This window comes from Mastomys coucha, unplaced genomic scaffold (genome assembly GCF_008632895.1).
Source record: "Mastomys coucha isolate ucsf_1 unplaced genomic scaffold, UCSF_Mcou_1 pScaffold21, whole genome shotgun sequence".
Taxonomy (NCBI): domain Eukaryota; kingdom Metazoa; phylum Chordata; class Mammalia; order Rodentia; family Muridae; genus Mastomys; species Mastomys coucha.
Genome location: NW_022196904.1, coordinates 131,267,464 through 131,282,606, shown reverse-complemented (window position 1 = coordinate 131,282,606; position 15,143 = coordinate 131,267,464). Strand labels below are relative to the sequence as shown.

At 46.5% G+C, this 15,143-nt stretch overlaps 1 protein-coding gene and 1 long non-coding RNA gene across 3 annotated transcripts in view; both read left to right on the top strand.

The window, feature by feature from the left end:
- Positions 1 to 1,281, top strand: part of LOC116101380 (keratin-associated protein 5-5-like) — a 92,189-nt gene extending 90,908 nt beyond the window's left edge. The window contains exon 4 of the mRNA XM_031384960.1: positions 857 to 1,281. Within this exon, the coding sequence (XP_031240820.1) occupies positions 857 to 1,281 (425 nt within the window). The remainder of the gene's footprint in view (positions 1 to 856) is intronic.
- An 11,568-nt stretch (positions 1,282 to 12,849) lies between these two features.
- LOC116100975 lies at positions 12,850 to 14,722 on the top strand. 2 transcript variants are annotated; one of them, XR_004122750.1, is made up of 2 exons: positions 12,850 to 12,943; positions 14,370 to 14,722. It is a non-coding gene; the product is annotated as an uncharacterized LOC116100975 (long non-coding RNA). The 2 variants fall into 2 exon arrangements; XR_004122751.1 differs by having other exon boundaries at positions 12,857 to 12,994.
- The last annotated feature ends 421 nt before the right edge of the window (positions 14,723 to 15,143 follow it).

The window sequence follows — 15,143 nt, the reverse complement described above, 5'->3', positions numbered from 1 at the left end:
CAGCGAGCTAAGTCTCTGGTTTCGGTTTTGAGTTCTTCCATGAACACAGCAGGGCCACCACAGTATAGGATTCCCATCACTTGGCTCTTCAAGTCTCTCTGCTTTATCTACACATCTTTCTCTTCCATTGGTGTCAAATATCTTTCTACTAAGAATGCACCTGAGTGCATATGATCCATCCAGATAATCCAAGTGATATATTCTCAGTTTACAGAGATCTATAAAGGCTCTAATTCCAAACAGGATAACTTTTACAGGTGCCATAATGAGGGTGTCATGTCTGGGGACATTAATGATTCTAACAAGTGAACCTAGGAGGAAAATACAAACAGAGCTTGTATAGAAGAACCTGGACATGATACTGTCACTCCCAAGTCACATGTAGTCAACAAATAGCAGGTGACCACCATCCAAGAGCATCTAGGAAGAAGAGACCAACGTTAACAAAAACAAGGAAGAGATCAAATTTGGAAACCTAAGAAAAATCACCAGTGCATGCAGTTAGCAGAAAACAAACAAACAAACAACGAAATGGATACAACAAACAAAACCACATCAAGGAAATAGCCTGAAGACACAGGGAAGTGAGCATGAGCCCAGCAACACCCTGGGCAGGGATATAAAGGCCCAGGCTCAGAAGGCTCCACATCTGCACACTCCTCTCCACCTGCTCCTCTGACCTACTTCATCCTCAACCAAACTCCAGAACCATGACCTGCTGTGGCTGTTCAGGAGGCTGTGGCTCCAGCTGTGGGGGCTGTGGCTCCAGCTGTGGAGGCTGCTGCTCCAGCTGCTGCAAGCCTGTGTGCTGCTGCAAGCCTGTGTGCTGCTGTGTTCCTGTCTGTTCCTGCTCCAGCTGTGGAGGCTGCAAGGGAGGCTGTGGCTCCTGTGGGGGCTGCAAGGGAGGCTGTTGCCAGTCCAGCTGCTGCAAGCCCTGCTGCTGTCAGTCCAGCTGCTGCAAGCCCTGCTGCTCTTCAGGCTGTGGGTCTTCATGCTGTCAGTCCAGCTGCTGCAAGCCCTGCTGCTGCCAGTCTAGCTGCTGCCAGTCCAGCTGCTGCAAGCCCTGCTGCTGCCAGTCTAGCTGCTGCAAGCCCTGCTGCTGCCAGTCCAGCTGCTGTAAGCCCTGCTGCTGTAAGCCCTGCTGCTGTCAGTCCAGCTGCTGCAAGCCCTGCTGCTGCCAGTCCAGCTGCTGCAAGCCCTGCTGCTGCCAGTCCAGCTGCTGTGCTCCTGTGTGCTGCCAGTGCAAGATCTGAGATATCGGACAATCTAGTTATCAGCTGAGTTCTTCCATTCTCTTCATTCTCACTGTTCACAGAACACTCCCTCTAATATTACCCTGCTCCTCTGAGGCGCTCTTTCTCAGAGATATGGCCTTCTCTACTACTCAGCCAAGGAGGTTAGTGGCCACAGGGACTTTCTGACTCTTCCTTGGCCAATGTCCACTCCTCCCAGATGTTTGATATTCATGGTCTGCAGCACCTGGTGAAGGACACCTGTGCCTGGATTCTTAACAGGAAAAAGCCACACTCTGGCCACATCAAGCCACTTCCTCTTGCCAGCACAGTCCACACTGGTTCTTCTGTCATGCCATTTTTATACCTGTCTCTTAGAACACATTAATATTTTCCTTCAATAAAATCATCTCTTCATGGCAAAATAATCCTCCTTTCAGTGTAATCCTTTCATGTCCTCTCTGTCTGTGTTCTGATGAATGGCAAGTTCACCATCAGTAGGCTCCTGGAAGACTCAGGAGAAGGTCTCTGTGGAACTGAGTGGCCACCACGAAAGGGCAGTGCTTGTCCAGCTTTTGATGCAGTAAAGAGGCTCCTCACAAACAGGTAGGTGATATGTGTGTGGAAGAACACAGTCCCTCTTGCGTCTCAGAGTATTTCCAATGTTCTCCTGAGAGGACTCCTCTGAGCCTCATGTCCTGGACTCAGGTTACTCTGTACTTTGCAGAGAAAATACATAGGGATAGACATTATTCACTCCCTCTGAGGGAGGCTGAGATCTCCTTTGGATGGTATGTCTGGGGTCTCCCATCACCCTACTTGGACCATCTGTGAAGCATGGTTCCTGGTGCTTCCTTCCCTGGAAGTGCTCAGTCAGGAAGTAGACAGCTAGGTGTGCCACACTGACCATCCTGGACAGGAGACACAAGAGGCCAAAGGCTAGGCTTAGATTCCCTTTTGGAATTTACAGGCTAAGAGTCAGGGGCAAGCACCAGAGGAGAAAATGGATGACCACAAAATGGTCATTGTAGTAGACTCTAGTTAGTGACTACTGCTGGGGTGGCACAAGCCAGGGGGCAGCCTGGATCAGATTGGACCCACACATTGTAGAGCAGGTCAACAGCTGATATATCAGGGGCTGGAGAGATGGCTCAATGGTTAAGAGCACTGGATGCTCTTCCAAAGGTCCTGAGTTCAAATCCCAGCAACCACATAGTGGCTCACAACCATCCATAATGAGATCGGACGCCCTCTTCTGTGTGTCTGAAGACAGCTTCAGTGTACTCACATAAAATAAATTAATAAATCTTAAAAAAAAAACAGCTGATATATCCTAAATCCTGAGTGAGGAGGGTCAGAGGCTGAGTCCTCCACCCAGTAGGCAGGCATAGGCCTCAAGGTATACAAATAAAAGTACCAGAACCCTGCTCAGAGCATTAACCGCTACAGATATTCTAATGGGGCAACAGATGGAACAAAAAAGTCACACAAGGAGCTCTCTATGTTCGTGGCTGGCAGCAGATAGAAAGCCACTGTGTCAGATTGGCTTCAGAGTCACACCACATGATGGTATCTAGCCATGTCCTCCAGCAGGACCCCAGTGGCTCAGATGAGACTCAGGATGTCAGCAGATTATGTCAGTCAGATGTGGCCAGGCTGAAGACATGGACCACATAGGAGTTGCTGTAGACATAGAAACAGAGAAGCCAGCAGACTACATTGCTATCTACTGTCCCCAAAGAGGGCTACCACCACACCATCATGAAGGCCAAGACCACCTCCTTAACCTCAACAAGTCAAACCTTTGACCATCCACCTCCATGAATCCTAGTGTCTCTGTGCCATTGTCCAAGCCTGTCCCACCCAGGGGACGGAAGGGGAGCGAAGGGGAGGGAAGGAGAGGGGAGGGGAAGGGAGGGATGAGCTCAGCCACATAGCCACCCTAGCCATCTGGGCATATCTTGAAGGCAAAGGCTCAGAGCTTACCTGCCTACTACCCTTGATCCACAGGGCATCTAGCCCAGTTCCTGAGTTTAGTGGGGACCCTACAGGTGGAGTCTAGAAGAGAAACTGGCAATCCGTGGGACCCTGCTTTTCAGATCCTCAGCCACTGTGACTGGTCTGGGTCTCTGGATATTTTTCTATCTTCGATGCTCACACCAGTGCCTATCCTTGCAGATAGACCCTCTTTGGGATGCACTAAAAGATAGATTTAGGGTCTTCTAATATTTATTTTCAATTGGTAGAGTGCTTGAATTACAAACATGAGGACCTGAGTTTAATCCCCAGAACCCATGTAAAAAAGCCAGGCTGAGCAAATGGCTCTGAGGTCGTAGCTGCTTTTACACAAGACTAAAGTTAAGTTTCCGTCTCCCATGCAGGAGGCTCACAACCACTTCAACCCCAGCTCCAAGAGATCTGAAACCTTTATCTAGCCTCCACAGGCACTCACACTCATATATCAGAGCCACACAGATATGACACACTCGCACATATAAATTAAAGCCACACTCATATACTCACACAGTCTCTCTCTCTCTCTCTCTCTCTCTCTCTCTCTCTCTCTCTCTCTCTCTCTCTCTCTGGCATATGTATACACACACACACACAAATAAATAGAATAAAATATTTTTAGCTGGGCAGTGGTGGCGCACACCTTTAATTCCAGCACTTGGGAGGCAGAGGCAGGCAGATTTCTGAGTTCCAGGACAGCCTGGTTTACAGAATGAGTTCTAGGACAGCCAGGGCTACACAGAGAAACCCTGTCCTGAAAAACAAAGCACACAAAAAAAAGTTAAAGTGAGGTGATGTGGTGACATGTGCTTGTAATTCCAGAGCTAGAGAGGTTGAGAAAAAAGAGGACCCTTGGGGACTCACTGGCCGGCCAGCCTAGCCTACTTAGAGAGTTCAAGGCCAAAGAGAGAGACCCTTTCTCAAAAGCCAAGATGGACAGCTCCAGAAATGACAGCTTAGGCCTACACATGCACAGAAAGATAGATAGACAGACAGATAGACAGACTAGATAGATAGATAGATAGATAGATAGATAGATAGATAGATAGATAGATAGATGGATGGATGGATGGATTGGATGTGTGGGGATCTGCAGCTGCCACCCTATATACATATATTTTGAACACCTGGTTTCTGGCCAGAGCAGAGAGCATTGATAATCAAGCCCTTAGTTGGAGAAGCTGAGTGCCTCTAGTTTGTGATGCAAGCTGGCATGATTTTCCCACAGCCTATTATACTTTGCCATGTAGCTGATACTGATTGGGACCAGGGAAAGTATTTAACCCACAAGGGCTGGAGACTGGAGAGAGTAAGTATGTGGAGATAGGAGTAAGTATGTAGAATTAGGGCTGGTGATAGGTTAGAGGTAAGATGTAGATTTAGAAGAGTAAGTATTTAGAGATAGTGAGTAAGTATGTAGAATTAGGGCTGGTGATGGGATAGAAGAATAAGTGTGGGATATAGAAGAGTAAGTATGATAGATAGGAGTAAGTATGTAAGGATAGAAGTAAGATGTAGGAATAGAACTAAGAATAGGAATAGGAGTAAGTAGAAATAATAATAAGTAAGATGTAAGAAGCAAGATGTAACTAATAAAATGTAAGTAGAAATAAGTAAGATGTAACAAGCAAGATTACAAGGATCCTAATAAAACTGCATGGGGAAGAGCTCGGTGTTTGCCTCCTTACTTCCACTGGATGGGTAAGGCAGCCGACAGGATGGATGGATAGATAGGTAGATAGAGAACAGGACAGTGGATTCTGTATGAGGACACAGAGAGAAGACATTGCCTGAAGGCCAAGGGGAGAGGACTAGGGAAGTGCCAGCCTTAGAGCACCTCCATCTTGGCCCTCCAGTCTCAGGTACATGGGATAAAGGGCCTCTGATCTTAAAGCCACCAGCTATATTGGTTGCTACAGTTGCTCCAGCCAGTTCCATGGGTACGATAAGAGCTGGACAAACCCAGCTGAGGGAGATCAGAATGGTGGGGTCAACCTACATTGCAATGCAAAGCTCCACAGGCTGTGTTTGCAGAACACTGAGGTGATTAAAAAAAAAAAAAAAAGACTGTTTCATTCAGGAAATAGCCACAGGTGACCCTGGGGTCTGAAGAGTGAGTGGATTCATCTCTTGGGTGTTGAGATCATGTCTGAGACATGTGTATGAATCCCCTCCCTGCTGAACTGCCTCTTTGCCAAATCCCTTCCTTGCCGAATCCTCTTCTTGCCAGGAGTGCACCACCCCCTAGGTCATTGGTTCTATTGAAACGAACTGGCCTAGTTTTCCCCACCCTCCCCTGTAGCCTATACCTTCTTATCTGAGATTATTGAGGACTGCAGATCCGGCTCAGATGTAATCTGGTCATATGACTGGGCACAGGGCTGGTGATGCACAGTATTCTTGGAAACAATGGCATGTCAGAAACTATGATGGGACTGGCCAGAGAAGGTGGAATAGGACTTTGCATTCCATCCTAGGGCAGCAGGAAAGTACAGCTGGGCTGCGTGTCCTGCCCCTGCAAGAAGAGAGGGACATATAAATAAAACAGTCTCAGAGAGGAAAGGCGATGCCTCCTCCATCAAGATAGCAGGTAGCCTTGATAGGTTCTCAGTCAGCCGGTTCATACCAAAACTCACCATAGAGTCCCACAACAGTACCACTAGGTGGCATCTCCGTCCCCACAGAGACCTCACCACTGGAATTGCCACTTTCCAGGTGGGCTGGAACCTGGCTCTCCAAGGCTGACGTAGCAGAGTGAATGCTGAGACTGAGAAGCCCTGATGGTGTTCAAATAGAAAAATCAGGAAAGGGTATTACATTTGAAATGTAAATAAAGAAAATATCTAATAAAAAAATTTTTAAAAATTTTTTTTAAATAATCTGAACGACAGCTGGAGATGGCATGCGCCACCTAGTGGAGAAGAAGGGAAGTGCACGCCGTCCCCGCAGACCTACAGCTGAGGAAGCTGAGGTAGGTAAGGCTTGTTCCTTGAAAAAAGCCTTTCTCCAGCGTTTAAGACAAAGATCTGTCTATGTGAAGAAAGAAAGCAAGAGAATATCTTGTTCGATCAGGTCTTCTTCCTCTGTCATTAATGAGGATTTACTCTGGAGGTTAAAAGAGCAACGGCCTGAAGGAACTGGCTTGAATGAATTGGGGCGTTGAAGATGGGAGAGGAGAGCTGACAACTTTTGATTTTCATCTCAGATGTTCTGACTATTTCTATAACAAAGGGAATGTAACCAAACTGCTTCACCTCTGGGACTGAGTCTCCCCTTGATGGAGGGGCAGGTTTGAAAATTCTTCCTGCAGAAGCAAATAGAAAACTGCAAAGCAAACAAAGAAAACTACTTAAGAGACTTGGCTTTCACAGCTTGCAGTCCAGCACACTAGGGAATCGTAAATGTGCAAATCCGTGAAGACTAGTAAGTGCAGATTTCATCTTTGTTGACTTTAGGAGAAAAATAGAGCCCAGAGAGATGTGGATAACAACTCCATCTAATAGAGAGAGACTGCCCCAGGTGTGCACCTGCACCCCAAGGTTGACTTGGTCTTGCACTCTGCCCCTGTATTTACTCAATTATGCACCTGCATGGCTTACTTGGTTACAGACCTGGACACCTGGGTATGTATTCATACCCTGAAATGCTTCTTTAATTCAAGTGAACATGTTCTTTTTCACTTCCATCCTCAAATTTCGTGTTACTTCCCTAAAAACCTAGTGTCCAGGGTTGGAGAGATGACTCAGCAGTTAAGAGCACTGACTGCTCTTCCAGAGGTCCTGAGTTCAAATCCTCAGCAACAGCATGTTGGCTCACAGCCATCTGTAAGGGAATCTGATACTCTCTTGTGGTGTGTCTAAAGACAGTACAATGTACTTACAGAAAACAAGTGAATAAATCTTTTTTTAAAACAAACAAACAAAAACAAACAACTAAAGTCTGTGTAGCCTCTTTGATTTTCATCTCTCTCTTAGGAAGCTAATAACGTGATGCCAGCAGGAGAGGACATGTGAAAACAATATCTGATGCTCTATGATCTAAAGCAATCTCCAGGAAGATGCCCTGAAGTCAGGTGAAGCAGCAGGCCTAAAATTCTACAAGCCGCGTCCTCTGCTCCAGGCCTAGCATGAGAAGATTCTATCACAGTCAGTAGTGCATCTCTGGTCTCCCCTCTTTGGGGCTTTCTAGATGATAGCAAGCCTGCTCACCCTAGATGTCCTTGTCTCTGTCAAATCTGCTCACTTAGACGTTCTATGTCCACAGGATCTGAGTCTTGTGGGCTATGCCTTGGCTCACTCTATTTAATTTTTGCCCCTAATTCTGTAAACCTGGCCAATGCGTTTTTGTGTTTCTGATTTAATTTTTCAACCTGCTTTCCCAGGGTAGTTGTCTTGATATTTCTTCTGCCTAACGAGTCCATTGCTTGTGAATCTGACCTCATTCAAATTTTCCAGATATAGGCATGTGTATTTCTCCCTTTTTTGAAAATTTGAGGGCTTTTTATTATGAAAATGAGTTTTAAAGTTCTCAAAATTCTAAAGCATAGTCTATCCAATCACAGAGTAGGAAGTGACTACAAAAGCTAGCATTACTAACATTTGTATAACAACCTGGGAGGTCAAAGAACGCCAAAACTCTCTTAGGAAGAGTGACTTCTTTAGAAGGACCACCATCCCAGTCTTAAAATAAAAAGTCCGTTTAATTCCAAAATCATAGATGCTAGTACAAAAGCTTTCTCCCCTCTCTTTTTTAAAAATAAAAGCAGGAATGTTTAAAGGAAATAAAAAACAGGAGGGGGAGTCAGCATGGCAAAGGACTGGCCCAAGCAGACCAGCAAACAAGAAACCACAACAAAAATAAACCCAAACCTAAACAGGTGAATGAAATATACATGGAGTGGGCTGGTGAGATGGCTCAGCGGGGAAGAGCACGGACTGCTCTTCTGAAGGTCATGAGAAGGTTTCAGAATTACCCTAAAAGTCCATTAGAAAGAAGCCACCTGGAGTCCAATGTCTAACACATCTACTTTCCCTAAAGAGCTGGACAAACTACTGCTTCTTCAGCCCAGAACCAGCTAGCGTGCTTCACTTCCAAGTAGGGAGTTGTGGAGAAGCAAGTCTTTAAATGCAATTCAAATCCCAGCAACCACATGGTGGCTCACAACCATCTGTAATGAGATCTGATGCCCTCTTCTGGTGTGTCTGAAGACAGCTACAGTGTACTTACATATAATAAATAAATAAATCTTTAAAAAAAAAAAAAGAAATATATATGGAGTGTAATCTTGGTAAGAAAACACAAGTGACGAAGATTCATGTTCAATTTTGTATATTAGCCATGAGTTACAAAAACTTGATTATTTTGGGGATGTTATTATTTAGTGAGGCTTTAAGTGCAACCCTAATTTCTAAATGACATGTAATCCTGACCTCATCACTAATTTTATACATAAGTGGCACAACTTATCAGATTTAAAAACATTACACACGGGCCTGTGTTTGAGACGGTCGGGAGAGTGGGGTGTTATGATCACAGTACATTGTGTCTTTAAAAGAAAAAAAAGAAACGGTAGAGTTCAGTTTGCCTTTTCTCGAAGACTCTGATGGGAGCTTTGAATCTGCATGAACCTGGTGTTCAGAACTCTGTGTCTAGTGCATCCCGCTCAAGCAACGGCTTGTCCAGAAAAAGAACAGATGAAAAATAGGAGGTAAGCAAAAAACACTCCTTTAAACTTTTTGTAGGGGGAAGTCAGGGGTGGGGGAGTTCATATAGCCCAGGCTGGCTTCCAATTGGAAGAGGATTGACCTTGTACTTCTGATCCTCTGCCTCCACTCCCAGAATGCTGGGATTCCAGCCCGCACAACATGCAGGAATCAAACCCTAGACGTCGAAGATATCAAACAAGCACTGTGCCAATTGAGCTACATGCCTAGGTTCCCTTCGGACGACTTCTCGCTCAGAACCCCGCTCAGCATACATACGGTCTGCACCTAGGTTTAGCGGGGACCCTCGCAGCCAAGCCACTGAGGCAGCACACGGCTCCGGAGGGCAGCGCACCACACCAGGAAGAGGCTTGCTGCTCTCAGGGAGTCTCCTCAGCGGGGTTCCAACGCGAGACCACGAAGCCAGAGCCCTGCCCTGAGAGCGACACCATCTTCGTATCCTCCCCCTTTAAAAAAAGGAGGAGGAGGAGGAAGAGGAGGAGGAGGAGGAGGAAGAGGAGGAGGAAGAGGAGGAGGAAGAGGAGGAGGAAGAGGAGGAGGAGGAGGAGGAGGAGGAGGAGGAGGAGGAAGAGGAGGAGGAAGAGGAGGAGGAGGAGGAGGAGAAAAAGAAAAGAAAGAAAGGCCATAGAGGTAGGCTAGCACTCATGAAACCTTGGGTTTCATCTTAAGCAACGCGCGCGCACACACACATACATACACACCACACACATAGTGTGGTCAGTGTTAAAAGCTAATGCTACCCCCCCTCCTGTTATTCAGGGCTCAGAAAACTCAGGCCAGGTCACATGAGGACTGTAAATATCACAGGACACTGACAAGGGAGCCATTAGTACCTACAGCTGCTGTCACTTTGGTCCCTGCTCTCGGTATTGCAAAGGTATCATGGCCCAATCTCCCCAACAGACATACCCTGGTGACCAAAATTATGTTATTCACAGTCACAGAGGGCAGAACCCAGGCTCCACCTCGACCAAGCAGCTACACACAGTTACACTGGTACCTGAAACACAAACACAAAATGGGCCAGACTGTTCTCTATAGGAACACCATCTGTGAGCAGCTGTCTCTTGCCATAACTTCTGTTCTAGTTACATTTCTGTTGCTGTGATAAAAAACACACTGAACAAAAGAGACATGGAAGGGGAAAGGGTTTATTCATCTTCTGATTCCAGGTTACAGTCTGTCACTGAGAAGTCAAGGCAGGAACTTGAACTGCTAATTACCACTCCAGAGAAGAGAGAAACAAATGCACTGGGCTGCTTGCTTGCTGCCTGCCTGCCTGCCTGCCTTCCTGCTAGCTAGTTTTCTTCACTCTCACACAATTCAGGGATCCTATGGAATGATGCCACCCACAGTGGACTGAGTCTTTCCACATCGGTTAACAATCAAGACAACTCCCTATAGACACATGTCCACAGGCCAACCTGATCTAGGTAATTCCTCATTGAAGATGGTCTTGCTGTGTGATTCTAGGCCATGTCAAGTAGACAACTAAAGCTAGCCATTATACCCACTCTGGCTTGGTTCCCATGAGAGTGCTGTGCCCATGCCAGTTGGTCACCTACTAGACTGAAGGAAAGGGCAGTTTCTGGACTTCGAAAGAAACTTCTCCTCCACCACTTCCTTCATGTGACTGTTATTAGTCTCCTCTAATCTTCCCTTTGTCCTGTCAACCACAGCACTACGCAGCATTGCCTTCTTGTTTGGCTCTTGCCTTCATACACTTCACAAAGTATTTCCCCTGCCTAGTGGCTGGGAAATCCCTGATAAAACCCCTGGCTTCTATCAACAGTCAACATTGTCCCTGCATCCTCTCTCCTCTCTGGCACAGACATCCTTGCCCACATCATAGGTCCCCCATCATCTGACTCTGCCATATCCCTCTGTCTTCCCAGGGATGAGACCAGTTACTACAAATTGCTTCTTAAGCTTCACCTATGGCTGCTTTGTCATGATACTGCTGCTGCACATGGAGAATGACCAGTGTGACTCCATGGGTGGCCCCAGTGTGACACCCAACACTTCTTGTTCTCTCTCACTGGCCTTGTATTTCCTTCTCTTGTTCCTTCTCACAGGTGTTTGCATGGTTTCTACTTACACTGGGAGAACACCCATCTTGCACTGCCATGCCACTGTAAACCATTCTGGAGCTGGACCTGACCATGGCTTCCTCTGTTAACCTTTAGAAACCTTATAGACACTTGCAGACCACCAAAGATGTGACAGCTCACAAGAAGCTCTGTGAGATGCTCTAGGACATTTTACAAAGGAGGTGTAGGAGAATGGATTCAGACCTTTTTTTTCACTTATTCATTTTACATCCTGCTCACTGCCCATTGCTGGTCACCCCCTCCCACAATCCTTCACCTTATCCTCCTTCCCCTTATTCTTTGAGTGAGTGGGGTCCCTCCTGGGTATTCCCCCACTCTGGCACATCAAGTCTTTAAGGCTGGGTGCATCCTCTCCCACTGAGGCCAGAGAAGACAGCCCAACTAGAAGAACATATCCCAGATACAGGCAGCAGCTTTTGGGAAAGCCCTTGCTCCAGTTGTTCAGGACCCATGTGAACACCAAGCTGCACATCTACTACATTTGTGCCACCCTGTGAATGATCTTTGGTTGGTGGTTCAGTCTCTGAGAGCCCCAAGGGATGGATTTGGACTCTATGAGGAAGGCTATGACCAGCCATCCTCAGCTGAAAATTGAACATCTTCCTTGGGGTCCTGTGACCCTAGACATATCTCAGCAGAGGAATGGAAGATGCTACATCCTCTGTCCAGGTCTCCAGGTCTCTGGGAACCATTGTGAGCTGGCAATGATAATGAAATCAAATATCCTACCATGGAGCCAAAACTACCAGGAAGACTTCAGGATGCCCAAGAAGAAAACTCTCACAGGTCCAAGTACCAGTGAACTCTAATTCCTTGAAGACAATAAACAGATGAAGCTTTTGGAGAAGGGGAGTGAGCTGCAGAGAGTGTTTCATAAACAAGGGAGGATGTTGAGCAAGGTGACACAGTAGGTCACTGCGGATGGTGGCCATGGTCCAGAGCTCATAGGATGCAGTAAGAGCCCTCAACATCAAGAATAGACTCACTCCTGCTGACCTGAGGACCACCAGCTTAGTGAGGACAGAAGCATAGACCACGGCTATGAGCAGAGGGCCAGCAGCTTCAAAATGTGACTCCAATAAGGAATGGGCTGGAATAAAGCATTAGAAAATGCAAATCAATCTCAGGAGACCGAGGCAGAAGGATGGCTAGGAGTTCAAAGCCATCTCTAACTACATAGTGTGTTTTAGGCCCACCAGAGTTACACTGGGAGACCCTGTCTCAAAAAATAATCAAAAAGAAAGCATGGGCTGGGAGGGTGGCACAGTCAGGAAAGTGCTTGCCTCACAACATGAAGACCTGAGTTGGATCCCTGGCACCTGTATGGAAACCAGGTACAGTGATGTGTACCTGTAACTCAAAGCAGAAACAAGATGAACAAGATGCTTGGGGCTTGCTAGCTAGCCAGACTGGCCTAACTGGTGAGCTTCAGTGAGAGATCTTTCTCAATAAGATGGGGCTTGATTGAAAAAGGCACCTGGTATCAGCCTCTGGCCTCCACACACATGCACATGCATGTATATGTGTGAGTACATGTGTATATATGTGTGTGTCACAGACAGAGAGAGGGAGAGAGAGATCAAAACCACACCCACACCTATACCCCACACCTGCCTAGCCAGTGTTGGCAAGATGGGAGCATGTATCTGGGTCACTGCTAGTAGGAGTTTGGGAAAGTACTGTAGGGGCAGGTCTGAAGCTAAGGTCCTGCTCCCCAATTGGCTCTTGGTCTGTCAATAAAGAAAGCCATAAGCTAGTTGCTGAGCAGAGGGTACAGGCAGGATTTTTGGGTCTCTGGAGGAAAAGGAGACAGATGCAAGGGAAGAGGAGAGAGTTCACCATGCTTTGGAGAGAGAAGAATCAGGTAATCATGCGATGTCTCGAGAGGAGTGGTGGGCTGTGGCCGCTCCTATAGGTAGGTAGTCAGAGATGTTTAGCAGGGACTAGATTCAACTGACCAACTAAAGTTTGGGAAAGTGGGAAGAGAGGAGCTAAGAGTAACAATAAGGAGGAGAAAGTATTGCTCAGCAATTGTGCCAAGAAGGCAAGTTTAAATTGAACAACTGTATGTCTGTGTCTTTTATCTGTGGATTCAAAGGAAGTTGGATGGGGCTGGTATCGTGGCCCATTCCTGGGGCATAGGGGAGATATGGAAAAACTACATGCAACAGGCAACACAGACAGTACTTAGGTACAATGAAAGTTCTATATGACATTTCTTCACTTATGAAATCCCCCTTGCTCATGACATCTTAGGAACCCATCAGCATAGCCAAGCACATTCACAATAGCCAAGAAGTGGAAATAGTCTCAGTGCCTACCAAACATAAATGAATAAGGAAGATACAGTCCATGCATATAGGAAAGTAAACTTACACCTCAAATATCCTGTCCTATATGTGACACTGAGGAACCTATGTGTGAGCCTGGAGGACACCAGGCCGAATGCGGTAGCCCATATCTCCAAAGATTTAGTGACTGGAACATGTCAGTTTGATACTTCCAGAACAGAATGTCAGAGGGGAGTAAACTACAAAAAAATAGAGAAAAACCCTTTCACTATTCTTTACGCTGGGAAGCTCCAGATGCCACAGCTGGGATCCCATAGTTGGGCCTGGTAACAAGCACCTCCAATCTCAACTACTCAGGAGATTAAGATAGGAGGATCCTTTGAGCAGAGGAAGTTGAGTCAAGTCAGGGCAACATTGTGAGATTCAGATGAAAGACAGAGATTGGGACAGGGGCTGCAAGCTTCAGGTACGATGCACCCACTGGTGCCATAGTGGTATGAATGTTATGGGGTAACCAATTGCTATCTGATTAGATTAAAGGCCTGCCTCACAAGAGGGAGTTTATTCTTGGTGCAATAAACCTGGCCAGAAGTTTGGCTAGGGATAGGCCAAAGTTAGGGAACTTATTACTATTGTTTTGATAAATGAATATGTTGTTAAACTGTCTGCTAAATATTGTGTTCATACACATAGATTAGTGGCGCTGTCAACTTTGGTTAGAGAATTTTCTTTTTGTGAAAGAAACTCTTAACTGGTCAAAGTAAGCATAAGTGACTGTTAAATAATCAACTCTAAAAGAAAAATCTATATCAAACCTCCTTCCCTTGTAAGATACAGGGACCATCCCAGGAGAGGGAACAGAAAGAAGACATGGGGACCATCTCAGGAGAGGGCACAGGAGAACCTCAGAGCGGGAGGGCGGGAGGGGTGCTGAGATCAGAGTGGGAGGGTGGGGGGAGTGCTGAGAAACTGCCTTCTACTCATGAACTCACAATTCAGGGGACAAGATCTGTGGGGCAAGCCAACAATGCCACCAGACAGAAGAACTGAGTGAGCTTGGACCCAGGAATCTCAGAGGCTTCAGATCAGCAGGAGTTGAGATACACCCTACCTATTTCTGCACCTGCTCTGGAACTGCCTTCTGGATATGTAACCATGACACCCCACTGAGAGGACCATGGCAACCAGTCATGTAAGGAAACACCTGGAGTTCTTCCCCATGCAAAGAGAGCATCGCTAACTTCTCAAACTCAGCCAATGGGAAACACCCACCTCGAAATCTCACTCTACTCCCCAATGTTTATATAGTCCCTGTTCACATGGAATAAAGCGCACACGCTGTTTCATTGAGGTTCATGTAAGAGTGGCTGTTTTTACTGAGCTATAACACTTGAGGAAGACTTCTCTCTCCTAAAGCATGTGTTGCTGGATCCTGGACCTCCCTGGTTGACTAGGTTTATGATGCCGCTGCCACCCCTGCTGCATGTCCTAGTGCTGCAACACCTGGTAACAGATGAGAAACCCGGCACCTCAGCTACCTGCCCTGTGCAAGCAACCCAAACCTCCCCAAGTCTCCTCTGAGAGCTGGCATTCCCAGCCAGACCGGAGCCCTGTGGAACCTATTTGTCCTGACACAGGATGACAAAGATCTGTGCAATATAGAATCTGACAGCATCCCAACACGAATAGAGGAGGGACCCATGAGGTTCCACCTGTAGCTGCGGTGCCATTGGCACTTGAAGGCTAATAGAGATGGAGAGTCATTTTTCTTCA